Below are 26,398 nucleotides of genomic sequence, written 5' to 3' on the forward strand. Positions count from 1 at the left end.
ATTGAAATGGATTCTAAAACCTGAGTTGAATGATAATGAGGATCTGTGATGCAATTACTGTACCGTTGTTTTCCCATGTACTGTATAAGCCTTTGTAATGAATAGATGCACACCACAGGAGAGTTTTAAAGAGCTTCCCAACCCCTGCCTCTAAAAGGTTTTAACCCCTAATCTGGTTTAGTGGAGTCTAGTATTGTAACAGCTGCCTCATCCCCTGTGAAGTCAGACAAATCTGCAAATAATTAAAGCGTTGGTGGGTTGTCCGCTGTTTTCTTTGTAATACCTTCAGAGCTTGCACACGGAGAAAACAAATGTCTTAATGAGAAAACAATTCAGGGCGCCAAATTGTCTGTGTGCCCGGGATCTTTCCTTTGACAGAAGAAAAGATCAGCGCAAAGGGACGAGGCAAACGTCTCATATGTGAGGCGACGTCCACCACAGCACTTCAGCGTTACCAGCAGGGTTCTGGAGGGGACTTGCATAACCACACATAAAATGTGCTTTTGATTAGGGGCGGCTGCATCATCGCTGAGACACACACCGTGGTGAGCGCACGCTGCAGTGCAGTTGACCTACGGCTCATCTCAAACCCAGCTCCGATTACCCAGTGCAGATGCAGCCTACCTAGCCCTCACTGGCTTTGTCCCACGCAAGAGATGATGACTAACGGGAATTTAATGGGGCTGAACTCGTTGATATTAAACAATGACAACCATTCCACAAGGGGGGAAAATGTTACACCGTGAACCACCATGAGCTCTGAGTGCTTCCGAGCATATATATATATTTCAAGAGAAATTGTTCTTTCAAACAGCTCTTTCCACTATAAATCAAAGCGGGACATGGGAATAAAGTAGCACACTACTCCTGAAGCAAGGCAGAAGCAAGGCAGAAGCCCTTTTCACTGACACCAGATCCTTCACCATGATTATAGCAGAGCTGAATATGCTCTCCAAAGATGCTTTAGCATTAAACACTACCGCTGTATTGTCCACAAGGTCACCAACTACAATCTGCATTGTGGTGTTTGCGCAGAGGTTTTTTTGTTTTTTAATAAAGTGAGTTTTAAGCTAATGCAATAGCTGGGCTTGACTAGGATAGGATGAACGTTAATGTCCCAAGGGGGAAATTGTTTCCGACACAGAGTGCTGCTGTGTACAAAACAGACACGGTACATTACACACTCAACATAATACACACCCTGCACATTACCCTTATCATCTAAGCTACACACTTAGTCATTCAGCAGACACTCTCATCCAGAGCGACATACAGTAATGGTTGCATACATGTTCATGTTTTGTTTGTACTGGTCCCCCATGGGAATCAAACCCACTGTTTTCCCTGCTGAGGGGTGCCCTATACCTGCGCCCAGAGGAGAGTAGTTCAAAGTCTGTGTACAGGACGTGGCTTGGGTCTAAAATGATTTTGTGAGCCTTGCGGAGAACCCCGACCATAAAGATCTCATCCAGGCCTGTCTGTTTTACTCCAAGTACCTTGTTTGCTGTGGTGATAATCCTTCTCAGCATATTTCTTTGGCTGACAGTGGCATCGCCAAACCAACAAACAATATAAAAAGTTGAAATACTCTCTATGAAAGATTTGTAAAACAGAGTCAGTATAGTACAATTAACATTAAAAGATCCCAGCTTTTTGAGAAAGTACAGTCTCTGTTGACTCTTTTTGTAGATCAGGTCTGTAGTATATTTACTCCACTGAACCTTATTGTCCAAGAGGACACACAGATATTTGTATTCCTCTATAACCTCTGACCTCTGATAGATGTTGCAGAGGTTGGTGTTGTACGCTTCCTGAAGGCGTTGTTGGACTCTGCAGCAGACACTCTACTTGGACCTTCCAGCTCAGCGCATTTTGTCAATGTGGACACCCAGGTACTTATATGGTTAAATAAATAAATAACCTGTCTATGTTGGTATTGTGGACAACCACAGGCAGGTGGTCGCCAAAAGATTTGGGGTCAAACACCATCTCCCCCGTTTTGTTTACATTAAGGATGAGATGGTGCTGACCTGTACATATCTTCGTCTTTATACATCAGACCAAGAATGGCAGTATAATCAGAAAATGTGACAACATAGTTATCAGGATGTTTATTTTACTAGACAAGTCATTTAAGAACAAATTCTTATTTACAATGACAGCTTACCCTTGGCCAAACCCTAACGACACTGGGCCAATTGTGCCCCGCCCTACGGGACATCCAATCACAGCCAGTTGTGATACAGCCTGGGATAGAACCAGGGTCTGTAGTGACACATCTAGCACTGAGATGCAGTGCCTTAAACCGCAGCTCCACTCGGGAGTCCAATTACTGCTTGTGCATTCATTTGTGTACAGTGTGAATAAGATGGGTAAACTCAAACAAACCTACGGGGCCTCAGTGCTAATGTCTCTAGCCTCAGAGAGCACACTGTTAAAACTCTAATATGTACAGTTATTCAGGAATGAGTGCTACCACCTTACGGTATAGGTGACTAGTGTTGAGTGTGTCATGGAGAGCAAGAACAGCTAATCACGACAGTCAACTGAGTGATTGTAATTGTTGAGGGTGAAGGCCAAGATCTTAAATTGTGTAACTGAAAACTCGCAAGGAACCAACTGCCAATTGGCCTAAAATAAGCCTAAGGCACAACACCATTGGCCAGAATGAAAGGGGAGGATAATTTCTCCGACTAATGTTTCTTGTCTAACTGCTCTTTCCCAGATTCTGCTAAATCAAGTTACTTTCAGGTCGTTCTTGCAAAACAGAATGTGTTCTCAGTGGTTAAATAAGTAAATAAATAAGCTTCCAAACGTAATGCTCGTCTTACGTGTATTTGTATTTTTTTGTAACCTTTATTTAAACTAGGCGAGCAAATGGGACATCAAATTCTTATTGACAATGACGTCCTACCGGGGAACAGCCTTGTTCAGGGGCAGAACGACAGATTTGTACGGTGTCAGCTCGGGGATTCGATCCAGCAATCTTTCAGATTTTGTTTCTTGCTATAGAAAACTGGATCAAATGAAGCATTATTGAACCTCATTGTATTTCACATCAGGCAAGATTCTGCATACAGATGTAGTATCTTAATTGCAGCAACAGGACTACATTTTTGTAGTGATTGATACGTTTTTTGTTAGGGAAAATCAAGTCGGAAATTTCAAAGTGTTGAAGCCTTTTTTAAAACTCAAATACACTACAAGCTTGTATTTCACTCAAACACAGGCTCCCAAAGACAGGCCTGGCTGCCCATCAGTTGCTGCAAGATTCCTGGTCAAATACCAGGAAATATTTTGAGCCTGACAATAGGTGACATAAGTGTACTGCAATTAATCTGAAGATTTGTATGAAAAGCATGACACAAAGTGGTGGGCTAAAATATAGGCCAGCTTTTGTAGAGGACTGAGGACTTAAGATGCTCTTCTCACACCAAAACAGCCATGAAGAAGGCACGGCAATGCCTATTCTCCCTCAGGAGGGTGAAACGATTTGGCATGGCCTCTCAGATACCCAGGAACTAGTACAGCTGCACCATTGAGAGCATCCTGATTGGTTGTGTCACCGTCTGGTATGGCAACGTTTCCAAACGCGACAGGACTGGCTCAGTGCATCATTGGGGGCGAGCTCCCAGTCATCCCACTCATCCCATCACTCCTGTTTAGGTGTACAGTATACAGTATTACCATTAGTATATCACCATAAGTATTTATATATTCCTGCTAGTACTGTATGTCACTTTCCACTTTTAATGTATAAACCCACCTCAACCACTCCAGTACCCCTGCACTTTGAATAAGGTACCAAGATCTTAAACTGACATGTATATACAGTGCCTTCGGAAAGTATTCAGACCCCTTGACTTTTCCCACATTTTGTTAAGTTACATCCTTATTCTAAAATAGATTACATTTTTTTATAAAAAATAAAACACAGAAATACCTTATTTACATAACTACTTAGACCCTTTGCTATGAGACTCAAAAATGAGTATCCTGTTTCCATTTATCATCCTTGAGATGTTTCACCTGAGAGTTCACCTGTAGTAAATTCAATTGATTGGATATGATTTGGAAAGGCACACACCTGTCTATGTAAGGTCCCACAGTTCACAGTGCATGTCAGAGCAAAAACCAAGCCATGAGGTCGAAGAAATTGTCTGAAGAGCTCCGAGACAGGATTGTGTCGAGGCAGAGATCTGGGGAAGGGTACCAAAACATTTCTGCAGCATTGCAGGTCCACAAGAACACAGTTGGCTCCATCAATCTTAAATGGAAGAAGTTTGGAACCACAAAGACTCTTCCTAGAGCTGGCCACCCAGCCAAACTGAGCAATCAGGGGAGAAGGGCCTTTGTCAGGGAGGTGACCAAGAATCTGATGGTCACTCAAGACAGAGCTCTAAAGTTTATCTGTGGAGATAACAGAACCTTTCAGAAGGACAACCATCTCTGCAAGCCATTCCTCAGTAAAAGGCACATGACAGCCTGCTTGGAGTTTGCCAAAAGGCACCTAAAGACTCTCAGACCATGAGGAACAAGATTCTCTGGTCTGATGAAACCAATATTGAACTGTTTGGCCTGAATGCCAAGCGTCATGTCTGGAGGAAACCTAGCACCATCCCTACGGTGAAGCATGGTGGTGGCAGCATCATGCTGTGGGGATGTTATTCAGTGGCAGGGACTGGGAGACTAGTCAGGTTCGAAGCAAAGATGAAAACCTGCTCCAGGGCGCTCTGGACCTCAGACGGGGGCGAAGATTCACCTTCCAATAGGAAAGTGACAATAAGCACACAACCAAGATAATGCATGAGTGACTTCGGGACAAGTCTCTGAATGTCCTTTAGTGGCCCAGCCAGAGCCCGGACTTGAACCTGATCAAACATCTCTGGAGAGATCTGAAAATAGCAGTGCAGCGACGCTTCCCATCCAACCTGACAGAGCTTGAGAAGATCTGCAGAGAGAAGAATGTGAGAAACTCCTCCTCTGTAATCTCTGCCAAAGGTGCTTCAACAAAGTACTGAGTAAAGGGTCTGAATACTTATGTAAAAGAAATATTTCAGTTAAATTTTTTTATAAATGTTTTGCTTTGACTTTGCTTTGTCTTTATGGGGTATTGTGTGTCGTTTGATGAGGGGGGAAAAACTATTTAATCCATTGTAGAATAAGGCCATAAAATAACAAAATATGGAAAAAGTCAAGGGGTCGGAAAACTTTCCGAATGCACTGTCCTTGCATTCTTGTGTTTCTTTAACTCACGTCGTATTTCTGTTTTATTCTATTCTATTTTGTAAGGTACTGTTTTACACCTGTTCTATCCTGTGCACATGGCAAATAAACATTGACATTTGAAAGATTTTGATCAATCCAAATGCTGTGCAGAGTAACAACAATTCACAGCAACCATGGATCCTTCTGTTTGATGTCTTACGTGTAGTTTAGGTACTTTCAGACGAGGTACTTTCTTCTAGTGTTCAGTTTCTGCTCGCTTTTGACCAGAACAAGCGTTCTGGGAGCACAGCTTGCGATCACTTTGGCGCAGCAGGACATCAAAATTAAACAACTAAAACTTGAAACATCTAAAGGTCACCGGATTGTCTTTTTGATATGACTTCTTTGGGTCAACCTTGTCCAACATACATCTTACAATTCTTCTCACCGCAAGATCCGTCGATCAGACACAGCTGCCATGTGTTACCACACTGCATCCTGAGAAATGGAAATATAACCTGGTACTATTCTTTCCCAAGGCTTCTGATTACCAGAGACCCCATCTTTGTTCATGTCGAGTAATTACCACACAATTAAAGGCTCATGAAACACACAAACACATCTGTTTCTCATGACACCCAGTATCAATCACTCCCAAGGTTTACTCCCAGACGCCCTTCCCAATACAGCACCCAGCGGGTGAGATACACCACGTCTCCAGACACAACTCCAATCTCTGAGTGTCAGCAGGCCCCACATGCTATGGATCACACGTTAGGAAGATATGTAAGAGTCATTTTAGTGCATTTTCATTTCCTTGTGCAAGCCAAAAAAAAAATGGGCTTTGCGGGCACCATTCATCAATATGTAGGCTAAGTGCACAAGCCATTTTGAGACGGAATCCAGGCCCAGGGTGTATATATAATGCATAAAAGCATATACCCCTGTGACATTTGCAGGCAAGAGACACTAAAACCCTTTATTGTCAAACTGGGGTTGAATGGAAATTGAAAAAAGTATTCCGATGAGGACCAGACATCTGTGACTCAGTGCCGACCTACGACCCACACTTTAATTCATCGACAGAAATCAACCCCCATAATGTCAGTCTTTAATGCCTCTATGGCGAATGACAATAGCTGTGGAGCGTTCCTGAAGAAGAGCACAGATAACGTTGTCAATCTATTCTGTTCAAATAATCAGCCTGGGTCCAGTGAGCACACAATACACCAACCTGAGGATTACCGGGCTGTGCTAGCTAGCTGCCATTCAGTACTCGGACATCAATCAGAGAGAGTGAGAAGCGCACCACATTACCAATCCTGTAATGTGGATCCAAATGAGCCGTGATGAGTGACAATTTGTTGCAAAGTGTTCCTGCTCAGACGTGAATGGCTTTAAGAAGACAGCAGTCGCTCACCCTGAAGCAAATCAGAGCTTAAAACACCAATACTAGGATGGATTGACTTAAACGGCTCCTTATTAGACAGGCTGATAATTGTACAGTGTGGCTGAATTGACGAAGCTAAATATGGAGGTGGTGCCGATGCCTAAAGGATACCCATGCAAAGCCTCTGATGTGGCGATGACGTCGCGAACAGCTCCTCATGTAAAAGTCCTTTAAGTTTAGTCCTTAGGCTGCAGGAGTTCATGGTCAGGACTAATGCTGTTCTGTACAGACTGAAAACAGAGAGCACAAGGTCTCCTCAGCAGCATGAGCCAACAGACAGCAGATCAGTTCATGTTCTCTTTCTCTCCTCCTCCAGATTGAATACTTCATTATTTTTCTTGCGAGCACATTTAGGAAGTCTCATTAGTCTGGCAGATGAGCTGACAGCACACCACTACAGCTTCTCCAACCTCAGGGGCCAAGAAGTAAAAATAAAATAATTTGCACGCACTCTCTCAGAACCCCAAACTTCCTCACCGACCAAAAATAAACCTCAGTCACTCGCCATGTGTATCCTCCTCACGTCGGAGAGGAAGACCTCACTTGGCTGGATCACTAGAGGGGGAAAAAACACTTACATTATGCCAACAAATACAGTATGCCAACATATACAGTATGCCAACATATACAGTATGCCAACATATACAGTATGCCAATAATATGGTTTGTGATCCTGAGGGTCAATGCATAGCCAAAATAAACTATGGGAATCAAATGTGTTCACGTTTCAAACAGTGGGTGGACTGACACTGTCTATCGCTGACTCACTGGTGAAGTCTTCATGAAGAATTTGCTGTTTAAAAATAAATAAGTTTGATGGTGAGAGAGAGAGAGAGAGAGAGAGAGAGAGAGAGAGAGAGAGAGAGAGAGAGACGGAGAGAGTTGGCTGAAAATGAGAAATGCAATATAACATGAGTCTTTCTCCATCTGGAGAAATGTCAGACTTGTCTTCCTCTGGAATTAGAATAAAATCTATTACACACTAAACTTCATTACCATCGTTGTTACTTGTTGTGCAGATAATGTAATTTGTATGCAACTGTCCAACACACACAACAAAACAGTTATGGCCAAAACAGAAGTTGGGTTGCTGCTCAGCAGACATTAAAATAACAGCCAGCCTGGGTTAGACTGAGATCAGGGGGAAAAGGTGGGATGAAGTTAGCCCCAGCTCCACTAGCGATGACTTAACATTGCAACAGCTCTGGTTTCATTCTTTCATATCCCACACAAGCACTTGGTGAAAAGCTCAGAGAGCTTAGATTACAGTGCTGGAGTGGATTCAACTCTTGCCCTCTCTCAATGTAGCAATTTGATGAAATGCTGGGGGTCCCACTTCCAAGCTGTTTTTTCACCCACTTAAGAGAAACGATATACAGTAAAGACAGTACAGTCTGGATGTTCATATGTGCCAATGTCCCAAAGGTTGTCTGACAGTTCAGAGTGACGTGAATTCAAAGGTACGCTGGGAGGACTCGTGCTTTTACATTAGCAATTAGAGACAGACCGTGACAACCTGAGATGGGTTCTCCATCACACAGACCTGGAAAACATAAAGCACTGTACTGGGCAGGGCCATCACTAGGACTAGTATTCTGGTCCTCAGTGCAGGCACCTCCCACACAGCCTACCCACAAATCCCCATCAAAACACCTTTTGACAACACACTATGGCCTAATCCTTATCTTTCTCTTTCTGTTGTTACAAACCCATCTGTGGCATCAAAATGACCTCAGCAGTGAAGGACAGTAGCAGTAGGCCTACCACGTCCCTCTGGGGGCCGACCAGAGAGGATTGCCCGTTCGCCAACAGTACAGTAGCTAAATCGAACGAACCGCAGGTCCTCGTGTCCTACATCTGACCCACTCTCCAAAAACAGGATGCTGCAATCATATTTGCAACCCCTTTTGACCACAATAATAATAGAACCTCAAAAGAAATCCAACACTTGTATTTTGCAGCACTGGATACAATATGACACTTTTATCACAGGTCCGTTTAGTTTATTCTTTCCCAGCTCTTCCGACATCCTTCCATCCCATAGCCATGCCACCTACTGCGGAGTGGACACAACCGAACAGCTTGGGTTGGCCATCGCAGAACGGAGCTCCTCCTCCCATTGAGTAGGCTACATTAACCCAGGCACGTACACCCACAAAGCGCGGACCGGGTTGGTTCTGACAAGTTGGCCCACAAAGGTGCCACAACAGTGAGGTCTTATTTCATTATCTGCCCAAAACAACAGCCGACACAACCAGGGTCTTAATTCGCCCATCTGTGACAAATGAGGACCTTCATTGGGTCCAGGGAGAATAGTGAGAGTCCCTTCACAATGCACACAGTCCATGCACAATGCACAAAGGCCCAGGCCCGGGCCAGGCTGTCAATAGTCTTATCACAACGTGCCAATGTCCCATGTTACAGGAAAACATGGCCACCGATGAACTATAGCATCCTTGTTTGATATTGGCAACAAGGGAGTTCTTGTTTTTAATGGATTGGGTTCTCTGCTTACAGTCGCCCTCTCATCCAAAACCCTTGTTAATCCCATTAATATGAAGAGAGCTCGGCAACCCGGGCCTGGACACGGCACTAGATCCATCAGCCAACATTGGCCCTCTGAATCCAAGGTCTTGTCTAGACCCATTACCGACTCACCCACATGAAATGAAATGATTTAAAACCCATGTCTAATGATGGGAGGAAACACTAGACCAAACCTTTACAGAGAGGGGCCTCCCTTCAGCCATTGTGGAGAGTGCAGTATCGTGTTGCTGCAAGGGTTTTATTCTTTGACCATGCAGCTTTTTCCAAAAAGATGATTTTTGCCCAGACAAGCTTCAAGTCTTCTTCTGGCAGCTTAAGTACTTACAGTGCGCCTCATTACTTTGTTGCGCTGTAAAATGTTTCACAATGCACTGCTGCCCATGTGAAGGATTTTAATGCTGGATAATTCAATCTGCCTTTATATGTACGTCTATGGTGATTATGATTAGTTTCTGTGTGGGTGTGTATAAATGTGTGTGTGTGTGTGTGTGTGTGTGTGTGTGTGTGTGTGTGTGTGTGTGTGTGTGTGTGTGTGTGTGTGTGTGTGTGTGTGTGTGTGTGTGTGTGTGTGTGTGTGTGTGTGTGTGTGTGTGTCAAGAGGGCTGGTAGACGCACCACATGATACATTTGGAGAGATAATCTGTTGGCTTTAACTAAATAGTCAACAAAGAGATTGTGAAAAGGCAAAGAGGGCACTGATTAAACTCTTGTGTAGCGTGGTTCAAGTTCATCTTTAATGCTGTCCACCACAAAGCAGTAAAGCCGACAACTACTCATGGCCCGTTCCTCATCTCTGTGGGTTCCAGTGGGATGATTACAAAGCATCCAGGGCTGCTGAATTTGGGAGGACTGACTGTGAGGCTGTCTGTCTGTGCACAGGGTATTTTATGAACCGGTGGGCAGGGCCTGATCAGGCCAACCCACAATCACCCTGTTCCAACTGCACCTCACATATGACAATCATCTGCCCGGGCAATCACAGAGGCAATTTACTCCCCTACTACAGCAGCAGAATGGGCCAGGCCTATCCAATTTCTCCCATGGAGAGAGGGTAAAACCCAATGGATGGATGTCTCCTATCTTAAGTCCCCTGTCTTAAGTCTAGACACCATCTGGACAACGACGGTTATAGCTATCTGGTGGCATCGCCAGAACACGTTCATCATGTTAAATGCTATCGATAAGGAATGTAAATCAAACGTTGATTGACTTGCACTTGACATTTTACACTACTGTTTTGAATCAACCTATAGTGACGTGTTACAGAGGATTTATCACTTTGAAATTACGTTAAAAAATATATATATAGTATGTTACTACACAGTAGATACCTATCCAAAAGGTTATTACTCTCCACAAATCCCCATGATTTAAAAAGAAAATCCCAAATCCAGGTTTGATCACCTGAAGCAGTGCTCAGACAGTGAGAACTCAGCGGGATAATGACTGAGAAAGTTCACCTCAGCACGGCAGGGTCACACCAGCCGACACTCAGATCACCCAGTGGGAGCTGCCATCACACACCGCGCCACAGATGGGGTTAAATAGCAATAGTGTTGACAGTCACTGGGTGAGGCAGTGACCCAGAAGGAAAGGGGAGTAAAATATACCCCAGATTTGTTGCTGCTGCGTAAAATGTAGCCCCAATCCATCCCTCACTTCCTACTCACTTCCTGATTATGTGCTGTACCTTGCATCGACAACACCATTTATTGTTAAAACTTGGAAGATTGAGCACATTTTGTCCAAATTTGATACGACACGATTGTTAATTTCAATGGAAATTGCGATGGAAAAAATGTGCATCGTATCTAGTCAATGGTTTCCCACGGCCTAAAGGTGAACTGATCGAATCCAAGGCTAAAAAGCTTAAAGTAATTGTGTGGGTTTATGCAAAACTGAAGCAATGCACAACATACTGACAACTCTCATTAATATTATTTCTAGCAACAAATACTGAAAGCTTCTTACTCTATGTCACTATAACATTCGCAATTCGAGCTCTTTATCGGCTGGAAAATACAGTTATGAAAGGAAGTCAACCCATACGTCTGTGACTGGACATGTGCTGATCTTGTTGGCCTACAACCCATACGTCTGTGACTGGACATGTGCTGATCTTGTTGGCCTACAACCCATACGTCTGTGACTGGACATGTGCTGATCTTGTTGGCCTACAACCCATACGTCTGTGACTGGACATGTGCTGATCTTGTTGGCCTACAACCCATACATCTGTGACTGGACATGTGCTGATCTTGTTGGCCTACAACCCATACGTCTGTGACTGGACATGTGCTGATCTTGTTGGCCTACAACCCATACATCTGTGACTGGACATGTGCTGATCTTGTTGGCCTACAACCCATACATCTGTGACTGGACATGTGCTGATCTTGTTGGCCTACAACCCATACATCTGTGACTGGACATGTGCTGATCTTGTTGGCCTACAACCCATACATCTGTGACTGGACATGTGCTGATCTTGTTGGCCTACAACCCATACGTCTGTGACTGGACATGTGCTGATCTTGTTGGCCTACAACCCATACATCTGTGACTGGACATGTGCTGATCTTGTTGGCCTACAACCCATACATCTGTGACTGGACATGTGCTGATCTTGTTGGCCTACAACCCATACATCTGTGACTGGACATGTGCTGATCTTGTTGGCCTACAACCCATACATCTGTGACTGGACATGTGCTGATCTTGTTGGCCTACAACCCATACATCTGTGACTGGACATGTGCTGATCTCGTTGGCCTACAACCCATACATCTGTGACTGGACATGTGCTGATCTCGTTGGCCTACAACCCATACATCTGTGACTGGACATGTGCTGATCTCGTTGGCCTACAACCCATACATCTGTGACTGGACATGTGCTGATCTCGTTGGCCTACAACCCATACATCTGTGACTGGACATGTGCTGATCTCGTTGGCCTATAGGTAGATGAGAAATTGTCTGTCTGGTCACAATAGAAGCCAACTTCCAAGCATTCGCACAGAGAGAACAATAACTGCATGATTCAATAAGTGAAAATGATTGCTCGACTTGAAAATGCATCCCTGATTTACGCTGTTTCAGTGACAGGCCAGAAAAGCGTGGGATGACCTTGTATTGTATGGTAAACCACTGAAATAAGAGAACACATCAGTCTCAATGACGTTCAAATCAATCCCAAGGCACATCAACAACAACAAAATAGAACAAACGTCAATGTGTGAACAATACCAAAGGACCCCTCTCACACAGACCTCCTAGATTGCTTCATCATTCAGTCTGAAAAACACTGACGTCTCCATCCGGGCTGCACTGAACATGTTGCTCTTGACTCCACCTCAGACTCGAGAGCACAGGCGAGAAAACCCCTCACCGCTTTGCAAAAACACGACCATCTGGCTGCAGCCGTCGTACGATTAGAGCGAGAGGCTTTGCACGCCTGTTGAGAGTCTGCCGTCCGTGCCTCCACGCCACTCTGGAGGCTTCCACTAATTACAGGGCACTGGGAGAGAGAGACTGTGGGAGAGATGCTCAGACTGTTGGGTTGACGCCCTTGGGCTCGCTACATTACCACAGTGCTGGGCCCGGACAGGAGTGGGCTGGCCCATCCTATTCCACTGGGTGGACACTACAGCCAGAGCCGGAGCAAAGCAGAGCAGAGCCAGCTCAGACAGCAGTACAATCGAAACCCAACCAGGGGCAGGCCAGCCAGGGCTATTTACAGGGCAGTCAGCCTCACACAGACAGACAACCCAGATACATTCAGGCCCTCAGCACAGGCAGGAAAGAATAAATAAGCATTGCCTAAGACATGTGAAGGACTACATATTTATTGTCTGTATTTCCTTCATCCTGGTAGGTACGTGGGATTTTTTGTCAATGATGACGATTTCGCACACGCACACACACACACAGACACACAGCACTCTGGGCATATTATACGAGGCTGAGGGTGTTAGTGAACAGAAAGCTACTTAGAGGCGTGTGTCATCAAACCAAGTGATTCATTATAGTTTGAGCCACTCAGCCACTCCTTAATGTGATCAGTGGGGAAATACATAATGTCAAGGCTATTTATGAACAACAGATTACTGGTAGACAGGCAGGGGAGAACTAAGGACCATAATCTGTTCCGAACACTAAGTAATAACTCATGTTGGAAATAAAATATTCATCCTACCTCTAAGCAGTGCTTTATATCGGTGAAAATATTATTCCCACTATTTTCCACATATCCCCATTTCATCATACAGAAAATATGTACAACCCGAGTCAGACACAAACAGGTCAATTCCCAAATGCTGAGTCTAGGAGATGATAGTGGACTACAGAAAAAAAAGGAGGACAGAGCACGCCCTGAGAGCTTCAAGTTCCTTGGTGGCCACATCACCAACAATCTATCATGGTTCAAACACACCAAGACAGTCATAAAGAGGACACAACAAAGCCTATTCCCCCTAAGGAATCTAAAAATATTTGGCATGGGTCCTCAGATCCTCAAAAGGCTCCACAGCTGCAACACAGTACGGCCCAGTACATCACCAGGGCCAAGCTTCCTGCCCACCAGGACCTCTACACCAGGATGTGTCAGAGGAAGGCCCTAAAAATTGTCAAAGACCCCAGCCACAGACTGTGTCTCTCTACGCATGGCAAGCGGTACTGCATGGCAAGCGGTACTGGAGTGCCAAATCTAGGACAAAAAGACTTCGCAAACTGTTTTTTACCCCCAAGCCATAAGACTCCTGAACAGGTAATCAAATGGCTACCTGAACTATTTGCACCCCCCCACCCTTACCCCTCTTTACACTGCTTCTACTCTCTGTTAATCATATATGCATAGTCACTTTAACCATACCTACATCCACATACTACCTCAATTACCCCTACTAACCGGTGCCTGTATATAGCCTCACTACTGTATATAGCCTCACTACTGTATATTTTATTTATTTTACCTTTCTTTAACCAGGTAGGCCAGTTGAGAACAAGTTCTCATTTGCAACTGCGACCTGGCCAAGATAAAGCAAAGCAGTGTGACACAGACAACAACACAGAGTTACACATGGAGTAAACAATAAACAAGCCAATAACACAATAAACAAGTCAATGACACAGTAGAAAAAAGAAAGTCTATACAGTGTGTGCAAAAGGCATGAGGAGGTAGGCAATAATAGGCCATAGGAGTGAATAGTTACAATTTAGCAGATTAACACTGGAGTGATAAATGAGCAGATAATGATGTGCAAGTAGAGATACTTGTGCGCAAATAGCCTCACTACTGTATATAGCCTCACTACTGTATATAGCCTCACTACTGTATATAGCCTCACTACTGTATATAGCCTCTACTGTATATAGCCTCACTACTGTATATAGCCTCACTACTATATATAGCCTCACTACTGTATATAGCCTCACTACTGTATATAGCCTCACTACTGTATATAGCCTCACTGTATATAGTATACTATATATAGCCTCACTACTGTATATAGCCTCACTACTGTATATAGCCTCACTACTGTATATAGCCTCTACTGTATATAGCCTCACTACTGTATATAGCCTCACTACTGTATATAGCCTCACTACTGTATATAGCCTCACTACTGTATATAGTCTCATGAGTGTATATAGCCTCGCTACTGTATATAGCCTCACTAGTGTACAGTATATATCCTCACTACTGTATATAGCCTCACTACTGTATATAGCCTCGCTACTGTATATAGCCTCGCTACTGTATGTAGCCTCACTACTGTATATAGCCTCGCTACTGTATATAGCCTCACTAGTGTACAGTATATAGCCTCACTACTGTATATAGCCTCACAAGTGTACAGTATATAGCCTCACTACTGTATATAGCCTCGCTACTATATATAGCCTCACTAGTGTACAGTATATAGCCTCACTACTGTATATAGCCTCACAAGTGTACAGTATATAGCCTCACTACTGTATATAGCCTCGCTACTGTATATAGCCTCACTAGTGTACAGTATATAGCCTCACTACTGTATATAGCCTCACAAGTGTACAGTATATAGCCGCGCTACTGTTATTATTCACTGTCTTTTACTGTTGTTTTAAAAAAATATCCTTACTTATCTAATGTTCAACTACCTATTTTTTACTTAAAAATTGCACTATTGGTTAGAGCCTGTAAGTAAACATTTCACTGTAAGGTCTACCTACACCTGTTGTATTCAGAGCACGTGGCAAATAACTTTGATATGATTTAGTAATTTTGGCATTCCACTGTCTCTCCCCAACTGATGAACTTTAGAATGACTAATCTAGTGTGTCATTGACCTGAAACTTTTAGCGCTCTGGCCACCAAGTGCCACCCCACATCATCAGACTGCAGTGCTACATGCTTTGACTCCCTCCCCTCCCTGACCGAGCCGCTGTCAGGCCACAGCTGTTCAGGGAGGCTCTGTCCTCAATAACGATGTCTTTCACACTTTCATACCCCCATTCTAACAACATCACAATCAGAGTCGAGTGCAGAGCAGCATTGATGAAGTAGAGCAGGGAACTTAATAGTCTAACCATGACAAGAGATAATCAAAACAAACCATCCAATATAGTGCTACTGTAACTCTTATGTACCATGAAGGGTACTTTGAGATCAAAGCTCTCATTTCATCACGAAATTGTCAACATTACTTTAGAAAACAGAGTATAGTCCTAGGCTTTTTGAAAAGATTCAGCTCTGTTGCAGTCTTTCTACAAAGACATTCAGCTTGATCAATTCTCAAGGGTGACCCAGGAGAACAGCTTTATTTTCCTTCTCCTATCCTCCCCATCAACCTTTGATTCAGTTCAGTACCATTCGAAACAAAGTCACGGATGTTTTTGCAACTTAAATCCAATCACCAACAATAATGCTGACAGTGCAGCGAATGCCTTAACCAGGTTGACACAACCTGCAGAGTGCCAGTAGAGGTGCCTAGGTAAAATCACTGGAGAAGCAAGGAAAATAATTGCCATATTACAACCTACGTGTTGTGATAATTCTGTTGTTAGTTCATATGCCTGCGGAAGTGATATATAGGCCTAAGGCTGAGACAATTAGAAGACTCAGTGGCAGAATCAATTTAACCACACCTTTGTTCCATCACAAAACCGGACAAGTCCACAAAGCATATTGCATGTAACAAACAGTTACAGTACATGACCTACAGCGTGGTCAAGCAAGTTAATTAATGTTCCAACATTTTCACACCACTAAACAACTTTTGATTTAGAACCACGGAGAGATACCACAAGTCGGAATGAAAACAGGAGCTGCCTCCACTATTCCAGCACCATTCAACTTCAACATTTCAACATCATCAAATCACCTCTGCTTAGTCTAATACAGTGACAACTAAAATATACCAAAACAATTTAGTTCGTAAGTTAGTTAACGTAAGATAAATATGATGTGGCTGTCCATGGTTCCGATTTCTGTGTGCGTTCCTGCAAGTAGAAAAACATGTTGACTCACCCTACTTTTAGAGAAAAGCCAATGCCATCCTCCTCTCTTCATGTTGACGAAACGGTCTATCACTCTGACATACAGTACACACTTTTAGTTTTTGTTGTCCTAGGATGCCTGGCTTAAATGCTTGCTCGCTAGTTTAACTTCCTTTCATGGGTAATGATGAGCCAGCTAGTTAACATTAGCCTACTACATCTAGCTACATATATGGCCAAGATGGCGTCGCTGTGAGAGGGAGTGTTCTCTCGCTTGTCCAAGCAACTTTGAGGGTTAGGTGGTTAACAGTCTAATATGGGCTATCAATGTAGCAAGAAACTAACTAGAAGTTGTTTTAGCTACATTTGGCAAGTTTAGAGTTAATATTTGTCCATTTGAGTGGGAAGTCCAAGCTGCACAGAAGATGGCAGGCATGCCAACTAGTTACGACGAGAGCCAGAGCAGCATGGATACACAAGATGCCATGAGCTCAAGCAAGAGAAAGAACAAGATGGACCAGGATGAGATCCTTGCAACCTCTTTACCTCAGACCCAAATTAAAAATCCACCTGGAGAAAAAAAGTGAAAGAGGACATTTCCATGCCTGAACTTCTCTCTGTCATCCAGACCCTGACTACTAAACAAGACGCCACGGTCTCCAAAGACTCCACCATAGAGTGGGCTACCAAAGAAACATCAAAGAAGATTGATAAATTGTCAGAAACTGTCCGTCAGCTTCTCACAGTTGTGAGTGAGAACAAGGAAAATATAATGTTCCTGGAGAACGAGCTGAAGAAACTGCAATCCCAAAATAATGAGCTGTATGAGAATGTAGCTGAACTTCAATGGTATTCTCGCAGGTGGAATCTGAAAATCCAAAGTATAAGAGAGGTAAAGGGAGAGGACATTAGGGAAGCAGTTATCAATATCCTGGGAAAGGTGGATCTGTGCATCAAAGACAAGCTAAGAGACGTGATTGACGTGGTACATCGACTAGGGAAACGAAGATCTGATGGACCCTATGCGCCACCACAGGGACATCATCTGGAAAATGGCCAAGGGGAACAAGTTTCTGGACGAGAAGAAGCTCTGCATCAAAGAGGCTCTGATACCGCAGGATCAGACTGCCAGGGAGAAACTGTGGCCGCTTATACAGAAGGCTCGACAATAAGGAAAGAAGACTGGATTCAAGGGCCAACGCGCGCTCATCGAAAGAAGAAAGATTACTGCGTAACTCTGGTGACATGACATGAACCACACTTGAACTGTGAGCACTGCCAAGAGTACATTTACTGTACAGTCACAAGTAAATTTACCATTCAAACTACAATTCATGAACACTTGCCAACCAAAAAAAGAAGGGAAAAAAAGGATTTGTTATACTGTTAACCACCTCTACCTCAGATGAGCGTAGTTTTCCGTCGGAGTAACCCTCTCAAGGTTTACTGTTTGTTTTATTGTTCACATTACCAGATTTGCTGTCGAGTTTGTGTCTTTCTTTTTTACGCAGGAGTTTGTTTTCAACTCACTCAATATCGTTAGCCTGAATGCTAGGAGAGATCTTGCAAAAAGGAAAGGCTTCGTTTTATATTGTAAACACAGATTTTGTCCTTCTTCAGGAAACTCATTCGTGTGAAAGTGACTTGAAATTGTGAAAGTCACATTGGGGAAACATGGTCTATCTCAGTCATGGATCAAACCATTATGCTGGTGTTTTGACACTTATTCACAAGTTTAAAAGGTGACATTCTAGAATCCACATCTTCACAGTAAAGGAGATGGGTCATAGTAACTGTTAACTTGACAATGCTATCTTCATCATCTGTAATGTGTATGGACATTAGTCACATGCTCCAAATAAGACCCTTTTTGTCAAATTTACCAGATAATTACAGGATTTAGGCAACAAATATGCTTTTCTAATTCTCTCAAGCGATTTTAACGATACACCTGATGACTCTGCTGATAGTTTTCGGTTCAATTTTTATCAAAGTCATTTGCATGTTTTACAAAGATATGAATAGTTCTGTGATACTGAATCTTTTGGATGTATTAAGGTTTAGTATCAACAGAAGTGTACGACAGGGATGCCCAGTTTCGCCCTTTTTATTAATTTTGGTAGTGGAACTAGATATTCTGAATAATGTAAATCTGCATGGCTTATCCATTTTTAACAGAGAAATCAACATTTCCTAACTGGCTGACGATACTACTCTTTTTTTTAAAAGACAAATACCAGGTTGCCCATGACCTTAATGCTATCACTGCATTCTTTATTACATCTGGATTCAAACTGAACATTTCTAAATGTGAAATCTTATGTTTATATGACTCCGATGATAAATACATATAAAATATTCCAGTAAAGGACTATATTAAATATTTAGTAATACGTCTATCAAAAAACAACTTAGACAACATATGAATTGCTCTCGTAAAATGAATATATATATTTAATAATTGGCTAGAAAGGGATATATCTATACTTAGGAGAGTGCTTCTGTCCAAGGCAGAGGGACCGTCTCACTTTGTGTAAACCTCATTATCTTTATTTATAAATCCCCCGACCTGTAAAAAGATCAACAAGACCTTTCTTGACTTGGAAAAATAAGTCTCACCAACTAAAAAAAGTCAGTCCTCTCAAATAAAAGAGCTGAAGGAGGTCTGGAAGTGTTGGATTTTGTTGACATAAATAACACTTTCAAGATCAGCAGGTTGAAAAGATGTTTTGCAATACAGAATCAATTTGGTATTTCCTTCCAAACAATGTGTTCAATAAATTGGGAGATCTTCAATTTTTACCAGATTGTAATTATATTCCTGAAAGATTACATGCTAAATTGGCTGTGTTTCACCAACACGCTTTAATGTCATGGAAAATATGTTTCCTGCACAACTTTTCCCATAATAAAGCTTTTTTGTTGAAAAATTCAGACATAACTGTAAGGAATAAGTCATTGTTGTACCCTACAGTACCTGGCATGAGAGGAATATTGACTTTGTTCTTGATGTTTTCGACGACATGGGAAATATTCTTTCATATGAACAATTTATAACATTCCAATACCTTTCAGACAGTTTATTTCTGTGATCTAAGCCATTTACAGTGGTCTGACTACACTAATGAAAACTCATCTTAGCTTTGGTGATAATCACAGAGTTTATCCAGAACTCAGCTTGGAAGGCGTGACCTTCCTTTACAAATCTTGCTGTAACAAATACATAAGACACATTTTCCATTCACGGAACAAACTTACGCCCAGAGGAAACATTTTCTGGAAAATGCTTATTCCTGACATTGTCTGGAAAAAAAGCTTGGTTGATGCCTTACAAATATTGTATATTAAGATTCTACATAAGATACATCCATGTAATTGTTGTCGAAATTTGTTGATATTGATGATATCTGCATTTTCTGCGGGGGGGAAAAGGTGAAAATATGAATCACTTGTTCTGTTCTCTTTTGGAAAAACCTTGCAGAATACTCATTTACCTTTTTCAACACTACCCATGTTTTTGACATGAAGAATATAATGTGATACTATTGCAATGATAACAAGACCATTGAAATGATTTTTTTTGTTATGTTGCCAAATACTTTACACAAACAAAAATTCCAGAATTCTACACAAAAACTACAAATATTTTTGATTGAATTTAATCATCTTGTTAAGACATTAAGCATGTTGAATAAAAAATAACAATTCCTGAATCATTATAATAAGAGGGAATACAATTGTACTAGAATTTACTAGAATTTTAAAAATGTACAGTATATATTTTTATTTTATTTACATATATATGTTTGTTGTATGTATTTTGTATTTTATTTTTTAAAGATGTGTTTTGTTAAACATGTTTGATGTAGGGATGTGATTTTTCTTTTTAATTGTTCTTAACTGGCTTGCCTAGTTAAATAAAGGTGTATTCATGGCATCCATGGATACACAACATTGCAGAGTACAGACCATGTATTTTCATACAGGATTATAGCAATAGGCTGAGATATGAACTATACATACGACTCACTATGTTCTAGTGCAGGTGTCAAGGTGTGATAATGATGACCATGGCCAGATGGAGAACCAACTTCCAGGGGTGATTCTGGCACCACATAGTGGACGACTCTTCAAGGCTGGGTTGTTTGTGCAGGGAGGTGGTGGTGGTGCTGAGAGCATTGACAGTGGAAAGCCTTGTGAGGCCCCTAGATTCCTCCATATAAAATAGTTGTTTTGTGCTAGGCTAGCAAACACATCACACAAAACGTGTAGTTAAGGTGTTGTTAACTTTAACCATGATCAACTGGTAAGTGGAAGGTGACTTAAATCAACCCGGAAAACCAGTGATCTTTGAACAGGGTTGTCCTATAGAGATCAGACTCAGCAAACCCTACCTTAATTAAAGCAAGCAGAGCACTCAATTTCTTGTAGGATATATTTTCTCAAGACCACAACTGAATGTAACGAGAGCAGTGTAATTACGTATTCCTGAGCAGCAGGACTCCACAACCAGATCGATGAGAAATCCTCAGGTAGTGTTCTCAGCAACCCTCGGTGCTTCTGGCTATGCTCGACACAGTGCCACACTGGATTTAAACTCATTAGTTGGGTTAAGTCAAGACACTTGACTTGAGGTTTCTCTACTAGTGTACAGATTTGCTTTCTGAATTTCGAGAGGAGGATTTACTAAACATTGTGATTAAATATCCATATTTGATTCCTTGCTATTTTCCTCGCTATTTAACAACATGGGTTGTTAAGTGCACAACTTGGCCTATATGTAGCTAAAAGGTGTAGACAACAGAAACTGACATATGACACTATACACTGAATATACAAAACATTAGGAACACCTTCCTAATATTGAGTTTCACCCCTCCCTTTTGCCCTCAGAACAGCCTCAGTTAGTTGGGGAATGGACTCTACAAGGTGTCGAAAGCGTTCCACAGGGATGCCGGCCCGTGTTGACACCAGCGCTTCCCACCGTAGTGTCATGTTGGCTGGATGTCCTTTGGGCGGTGGACCATTCTTGAAACAAAGGAAACTGTTGAGTGTGAAAAACCCAGTAGCGTTGCAATTCTTGACTCAAACCGGTGCGCCTGGCACTTCCAACAACTAAGCAAGTTCAAGTCCAGCAGTCATTTGAAAAAGTAAGAACATTTCAGCGAGACAACTCAAAAGGCGAAATCCATTAACGCCAAGATAATGCAATTCATTGCCCTTGACAATCAACCGTTCTCTGTTGTGGATGATGTTGGCTCTCCTCGAGCCCCAGTACACACTACCAAGGAGGCGCTATTTTTCAGATGTTGCCCTATCGGAGATACACAGTATTGTTGAATCGCACATTCACAAGCTACTTCCTATAGGCGTCACTACTATTAGCTTCATGACTGATATTTGGCCCAGCGATGTCAGCCCCATGAGCATGTGGAGTCTGACAGCACAGTGGGTCGACGAGGATTTCGTACTGAGGAAAGCCATATTGCATGCTCAAGAATGTGCTGGTTCTCATACCGCTGCTGCCACTTAAATGGCATTTGAGAACATGTTTAAAACTCTGAAAATCTCCAAGAACAATGTACACGCTGTGCTACGTGACAATGCATGTAACATGACAAAGGCTTTGGAAGAATGCGGAGTTGCCAGTTTGCCATGCGTGGCACACATGCTGCAACTGGCTGTGAACTAAGGTGTTTTGGCTCAATGCAGCATATTTGACACAGTGGCAACTGGTAGGAAGATAGTGGGTCATTTTAAACACTCACAGCTCGCATACAGCCGCCTGCAAGCAATACAGGAGCAGCTTGGAGTGAAAATGAAAAGGCTTTTGCAAGGCCGGATGGAACAGTACTTTCTACATGATGGAGAGCCTGCTGGAACAAAAGTGCGTGCTTGGCGTGTACGCAGACGACTATGCAACAATCAGTACAAACCAGTGGACGCTCATTGAAAGCCTGAACACACCTCTAGCTCCATTCGACCATATGTCTCGAGAAATAAGCTCTTCAACTGCGTCTGCAGCAGACGTGATACCCTCTGTCCTGGCATTGAAACGCCTGTTCAACAAAACTGCCGACACAGACCGTGGGGTTAAAACTTGCAAAAGTACTCTACTTAGACGCTCTGAACAAGCGATTCGGTGGCATTCTCTCTGAGCCTCTTTACTGTGTCACCACCATGCTTGATGCTAGGTACAATGACCACTACTTCGATGCAGACAAAATCAGGGTTTATGTGAAATGTTTCAAACACAGCTGGACAATATGGAAATGGACACAGTGACAGTTCGCACCGAAGAAGGGGACCCATGAAAGAAGAGGACACAAACAGACAGGGATGAAATTTCACTGCTTGACATGTATGATGAAATCCTGGTTGAGAATGAAACGACTGAACAAATGAACAACGAAACAGCACAGCGAGAAAGTGAAAGAACTAGGTTTTGATTATGTTTTACTGGTAATGGGGACATGTGTAAATGCCAACAAAATAACCTTTTGGTCAGTATGCATCTCTGTGAGAGAGAGACGTGTTTTATTTTCATTTTCTGTTACTACATCGGCCAACATTTGCCATTGTTGATCTATGCCTAATGATCCTTTGGCATGCAAGAATAACGCAATATGTTGTATTAAATGTACTAACCCCCCCCCCCTTCCCCATTATTTGCAGATATTAGCATACATGACAGAACCTACTATTTCTAGGAATGAAGATGCACTTGGATACTGGAGAAGTTTCAAGCCCTGTTTCCCTTCCTTAGCTAAAGCTGCGTGCACGTATCTTGGTGCTCCCTGTAGTAGTGTGGACAGTGAGAGGCTTTTCAGAGCAGCTTCACACATTGGAGACGAAAAAAAGAAACAGACTCTTGTGACAAAGCCGAGCAGGTCCTCTTTGTGAAGAAAAACCTCCCAAATGTTAAAATTGAAAATGGGCAGTCATATTGTAACAAAACAATGTAGAGTCACTGAGGAAAAGGGTACTAGGCTTTTCTGTTGTTCATTCATGGCTGGTATAGGTCAAGACTTTAGTTTAATTTAAAACAAAGCAGTTGGTTTTTTTTTATTCTTTTTTTCATTTCATAAATGAAAGATGAGATGACGTGTTGTAAATGTGCTCTCATTTCACTAGTCAAGTCAGTTGAGCACATTTGAAAAGTTGAAGTTGTGCCATTTATAGCAGTTTATGACTAGAGACAGTGCTAATTTTCAAGCAGTTATAGCTCAAATTATTAACAGAATTTTAGTTTCAACCTATATTTCTTTCAAATCATTTTTAAGTTTCTTCAAACAGTCAAGATTGGATAGTAAGAAAAGCCACCAAGAACTTAACCATCTTTGAAATGCGGGGCAGATAAAATATTTGTGTCGTGAATATCTGTTGTGGAATAAAATACATTCATGGATGTGTCATTTACAAGTTATTGAACAATCTGCTCTTAACTGAACAAATGAACATATGACACTTTGTTTCAACTAGTTAACTGTACTAGAATGCTTAAAAGGCTGCTAAAGTGTTAAATATTGGTTATCAGTATCAGGTTTTTTGCCAAGGAAAATATTGGATATCAGTATCAGCCCAAAAAAGTCATATCGGTGCATCACTATGAAAAAATCGTTCTTTAGCTTGTCTCCTCCCCTTCATCTACACTGACTGAAGTCATTGAACAAGTGACATCAATAAGGGACCATAGCTTTCACCTGGATTCACCTGGTCAGTCTACAGTATCTCATGGAAAGAGCAGGTGTTCTTAATGTTTTGTACACTCAGTGTATGTCCTCTAAATCGTAGGATATTTTACAACCTCTATTCCAATCATAATGTAACCGAATGTAACATATCATTGTAAATGGAGTGTCATAGATTTACGTACAGAATAATACAAATTGCCCTGAGACCACCCTCCAATTCTGCATGTATCAAACCAGTAATAAAATATTGAAATGTAATATAGTGTGATTTGCACTACACTATCACTCGTTAAATCAATCAACCAAGCTATTATACTGAAGCCATTATGTTTAACTGTCCAAAAGTATAGCAGCCGTTGGTAAAATAAAACTGGGAAGGTGTTGTGTTAAGATCTTCAGCCCTCACAGGTACTTAAATCTGTTTGGCACAATAAATTATAAGGCCCGGGAGAAATACTATTTATCTGGAGGCACAACAGCCGGCGGCAGACTGCACTGAACGCATTTCCACTTTTTAGGCAGTTCCTTTTTTAATGGAGAATTAACCACATTCAAATGTATCAATATGTTTTAGCCTGCCTAATGAAGCGCACTGGTCTTATTTGATGTCGGTCCTATCGCCTATTTAAAACAGGGTTGTTTTATTTCCTTCGTTTGGGATCATCATTCACCAGTGTCTGTTAAAATAATAATATTCACAAAATATTATTCACCCGTTTCTGTGGACCGTACAGCCCCTAACAAATATGACCGTGTCATACATAGTATCACTGTTTAAGGCGAGACGTGGCCGTGATAATGGTTTTAATGCAGTGCTATGTACATGGTGCTGCCTCATGCAACTATTAGCATGGCATTATGGAGTTACAATGTATCAAATTACTCCCCTAATCATGTTGTAGCGTTCAGTTCATCTCGCCTGCAACTATGTATCATTGGATCCTCTCAGGACTCAAAACTTTGTGCAGTGACACTGTACTGGCAAGCAAGTGCCTGCTGTTTAACGAGACCTTGCAGCCAACAGAGAGAACTGACAGAAGTCACCCTCCCTCTGCCCGCCATTCCGTACGCTACCGCAAAATGTGGTCTAGAGATGTTAAGACATATTTTACAATGTCAAGCAATTCTCTACCGCTATTAAAAACCACTGTATTCGTTGACAGTAGGCCTACGGGCAGCACAGCACAGCAATGTCATTCATTCATTCATGTACCTGTCATCGTAGCAGAAATCGGCGCCCAGAGTGTTGACATAGAGGACCAAAGCCACGGCGCTGCACACGAATTCTGCAATCATTTCTCAAAACAATAAACAAGGAAAGAAAACGAAGAACAGTGGAGATATATTTCAAATGCTATCTATATTATCTCTCTCCGTCTTTGTCAAGATGCCTCTGCAAAAACAGATATTCCAATTCCACATCCTCGCAAAGTGTTGAAAGTGGATAATCCAGGCAGGCATCCTCCCTCTAACCCATTTTGAGCTAGAGGAGGACAGCTATGATCCGACACGAAATAGAGCAAACAGCCAGCATTTACAGTGTCTCTGACTGCATTTGCACGCCTTTCCTACAAGACTGCTCGTGTGATTCATAGTGGTCCGGTGGATAAACGTCGTGATTGAGCCGCGTGTGGCTTAAAGGATCTTCTGCGCATGTGCGATGTCACTCCTCCTCGCAGTGAAGAGACTGAGGGCAGGACTGAGTTTGGGAGCACCCAGGGGGTGCCTCAGGACCGAGTTTCACTCTCCAGGCATACAAAACACTAGGTTTCACCGGTGCTCTGCTGCAACCAATTTTATATATACATATAATGTATCCTAATTCAATAGAACTACAGGCCCAAAATGATGCAAAATATTATTTATTTAGGCTTCAAATGTCTGTTGATTATTGGATTATACAATCTGAAATGGCATAATGTCAGTCATAACATAATTACGAATCAACCAAAACTAGATTTTTAGATATACAGTTGAAGTCGGAAAGTTACATACACTTAGGTTGGAGTCATTAAAAC

The 26,398-nt window shown here is 42.2% G+C and overlaps 1 protein-coding gene across 1 annotated transcript in view; it reads right to left on the reverse strand.

The window, feature by feature from the left end:
- The window catches only part of tmtc2b (transmembrane O-mannosyltransferase targeting cadherins 2b), a 175,485-nt gene extending 149,506 nt beyond the window's left edge, over positions 1-25,979 (reverse strand). The window contains exon 1 of the mRNA XM_035798252.1: positions 25,594-25,979. Within this exon, the coding sequence (XP_035654145.1) occupies positions 25,594-25,676 (83 nt within the window). The 5' untranslated portion in view covers positions 25,677-25,979. The remainder of the gene's footprint in view (positions 1-25,593) is intronic.
- Between the last annotated feature and the right edge of the window lie 419 nt (positions 25,980-26,398).

The sequence above is a fragment of the Oncorhynchus keta genome, chromosome 22, assembly GCF_023373465.1.
Source record: "Oncorhynchus keta strain PuntledgeMale-10-30-2019 chromosome 22, Oket_V2, whole genome shotgun sequence".
Classification (NCBI taxonomy): domain Eukaryota; kingdom Metazoa; phylum Chordata; class Actinopteri; order Salmoniformes; family Salmonidae; genus Oncorhynchus; species Oncorhynchus keta.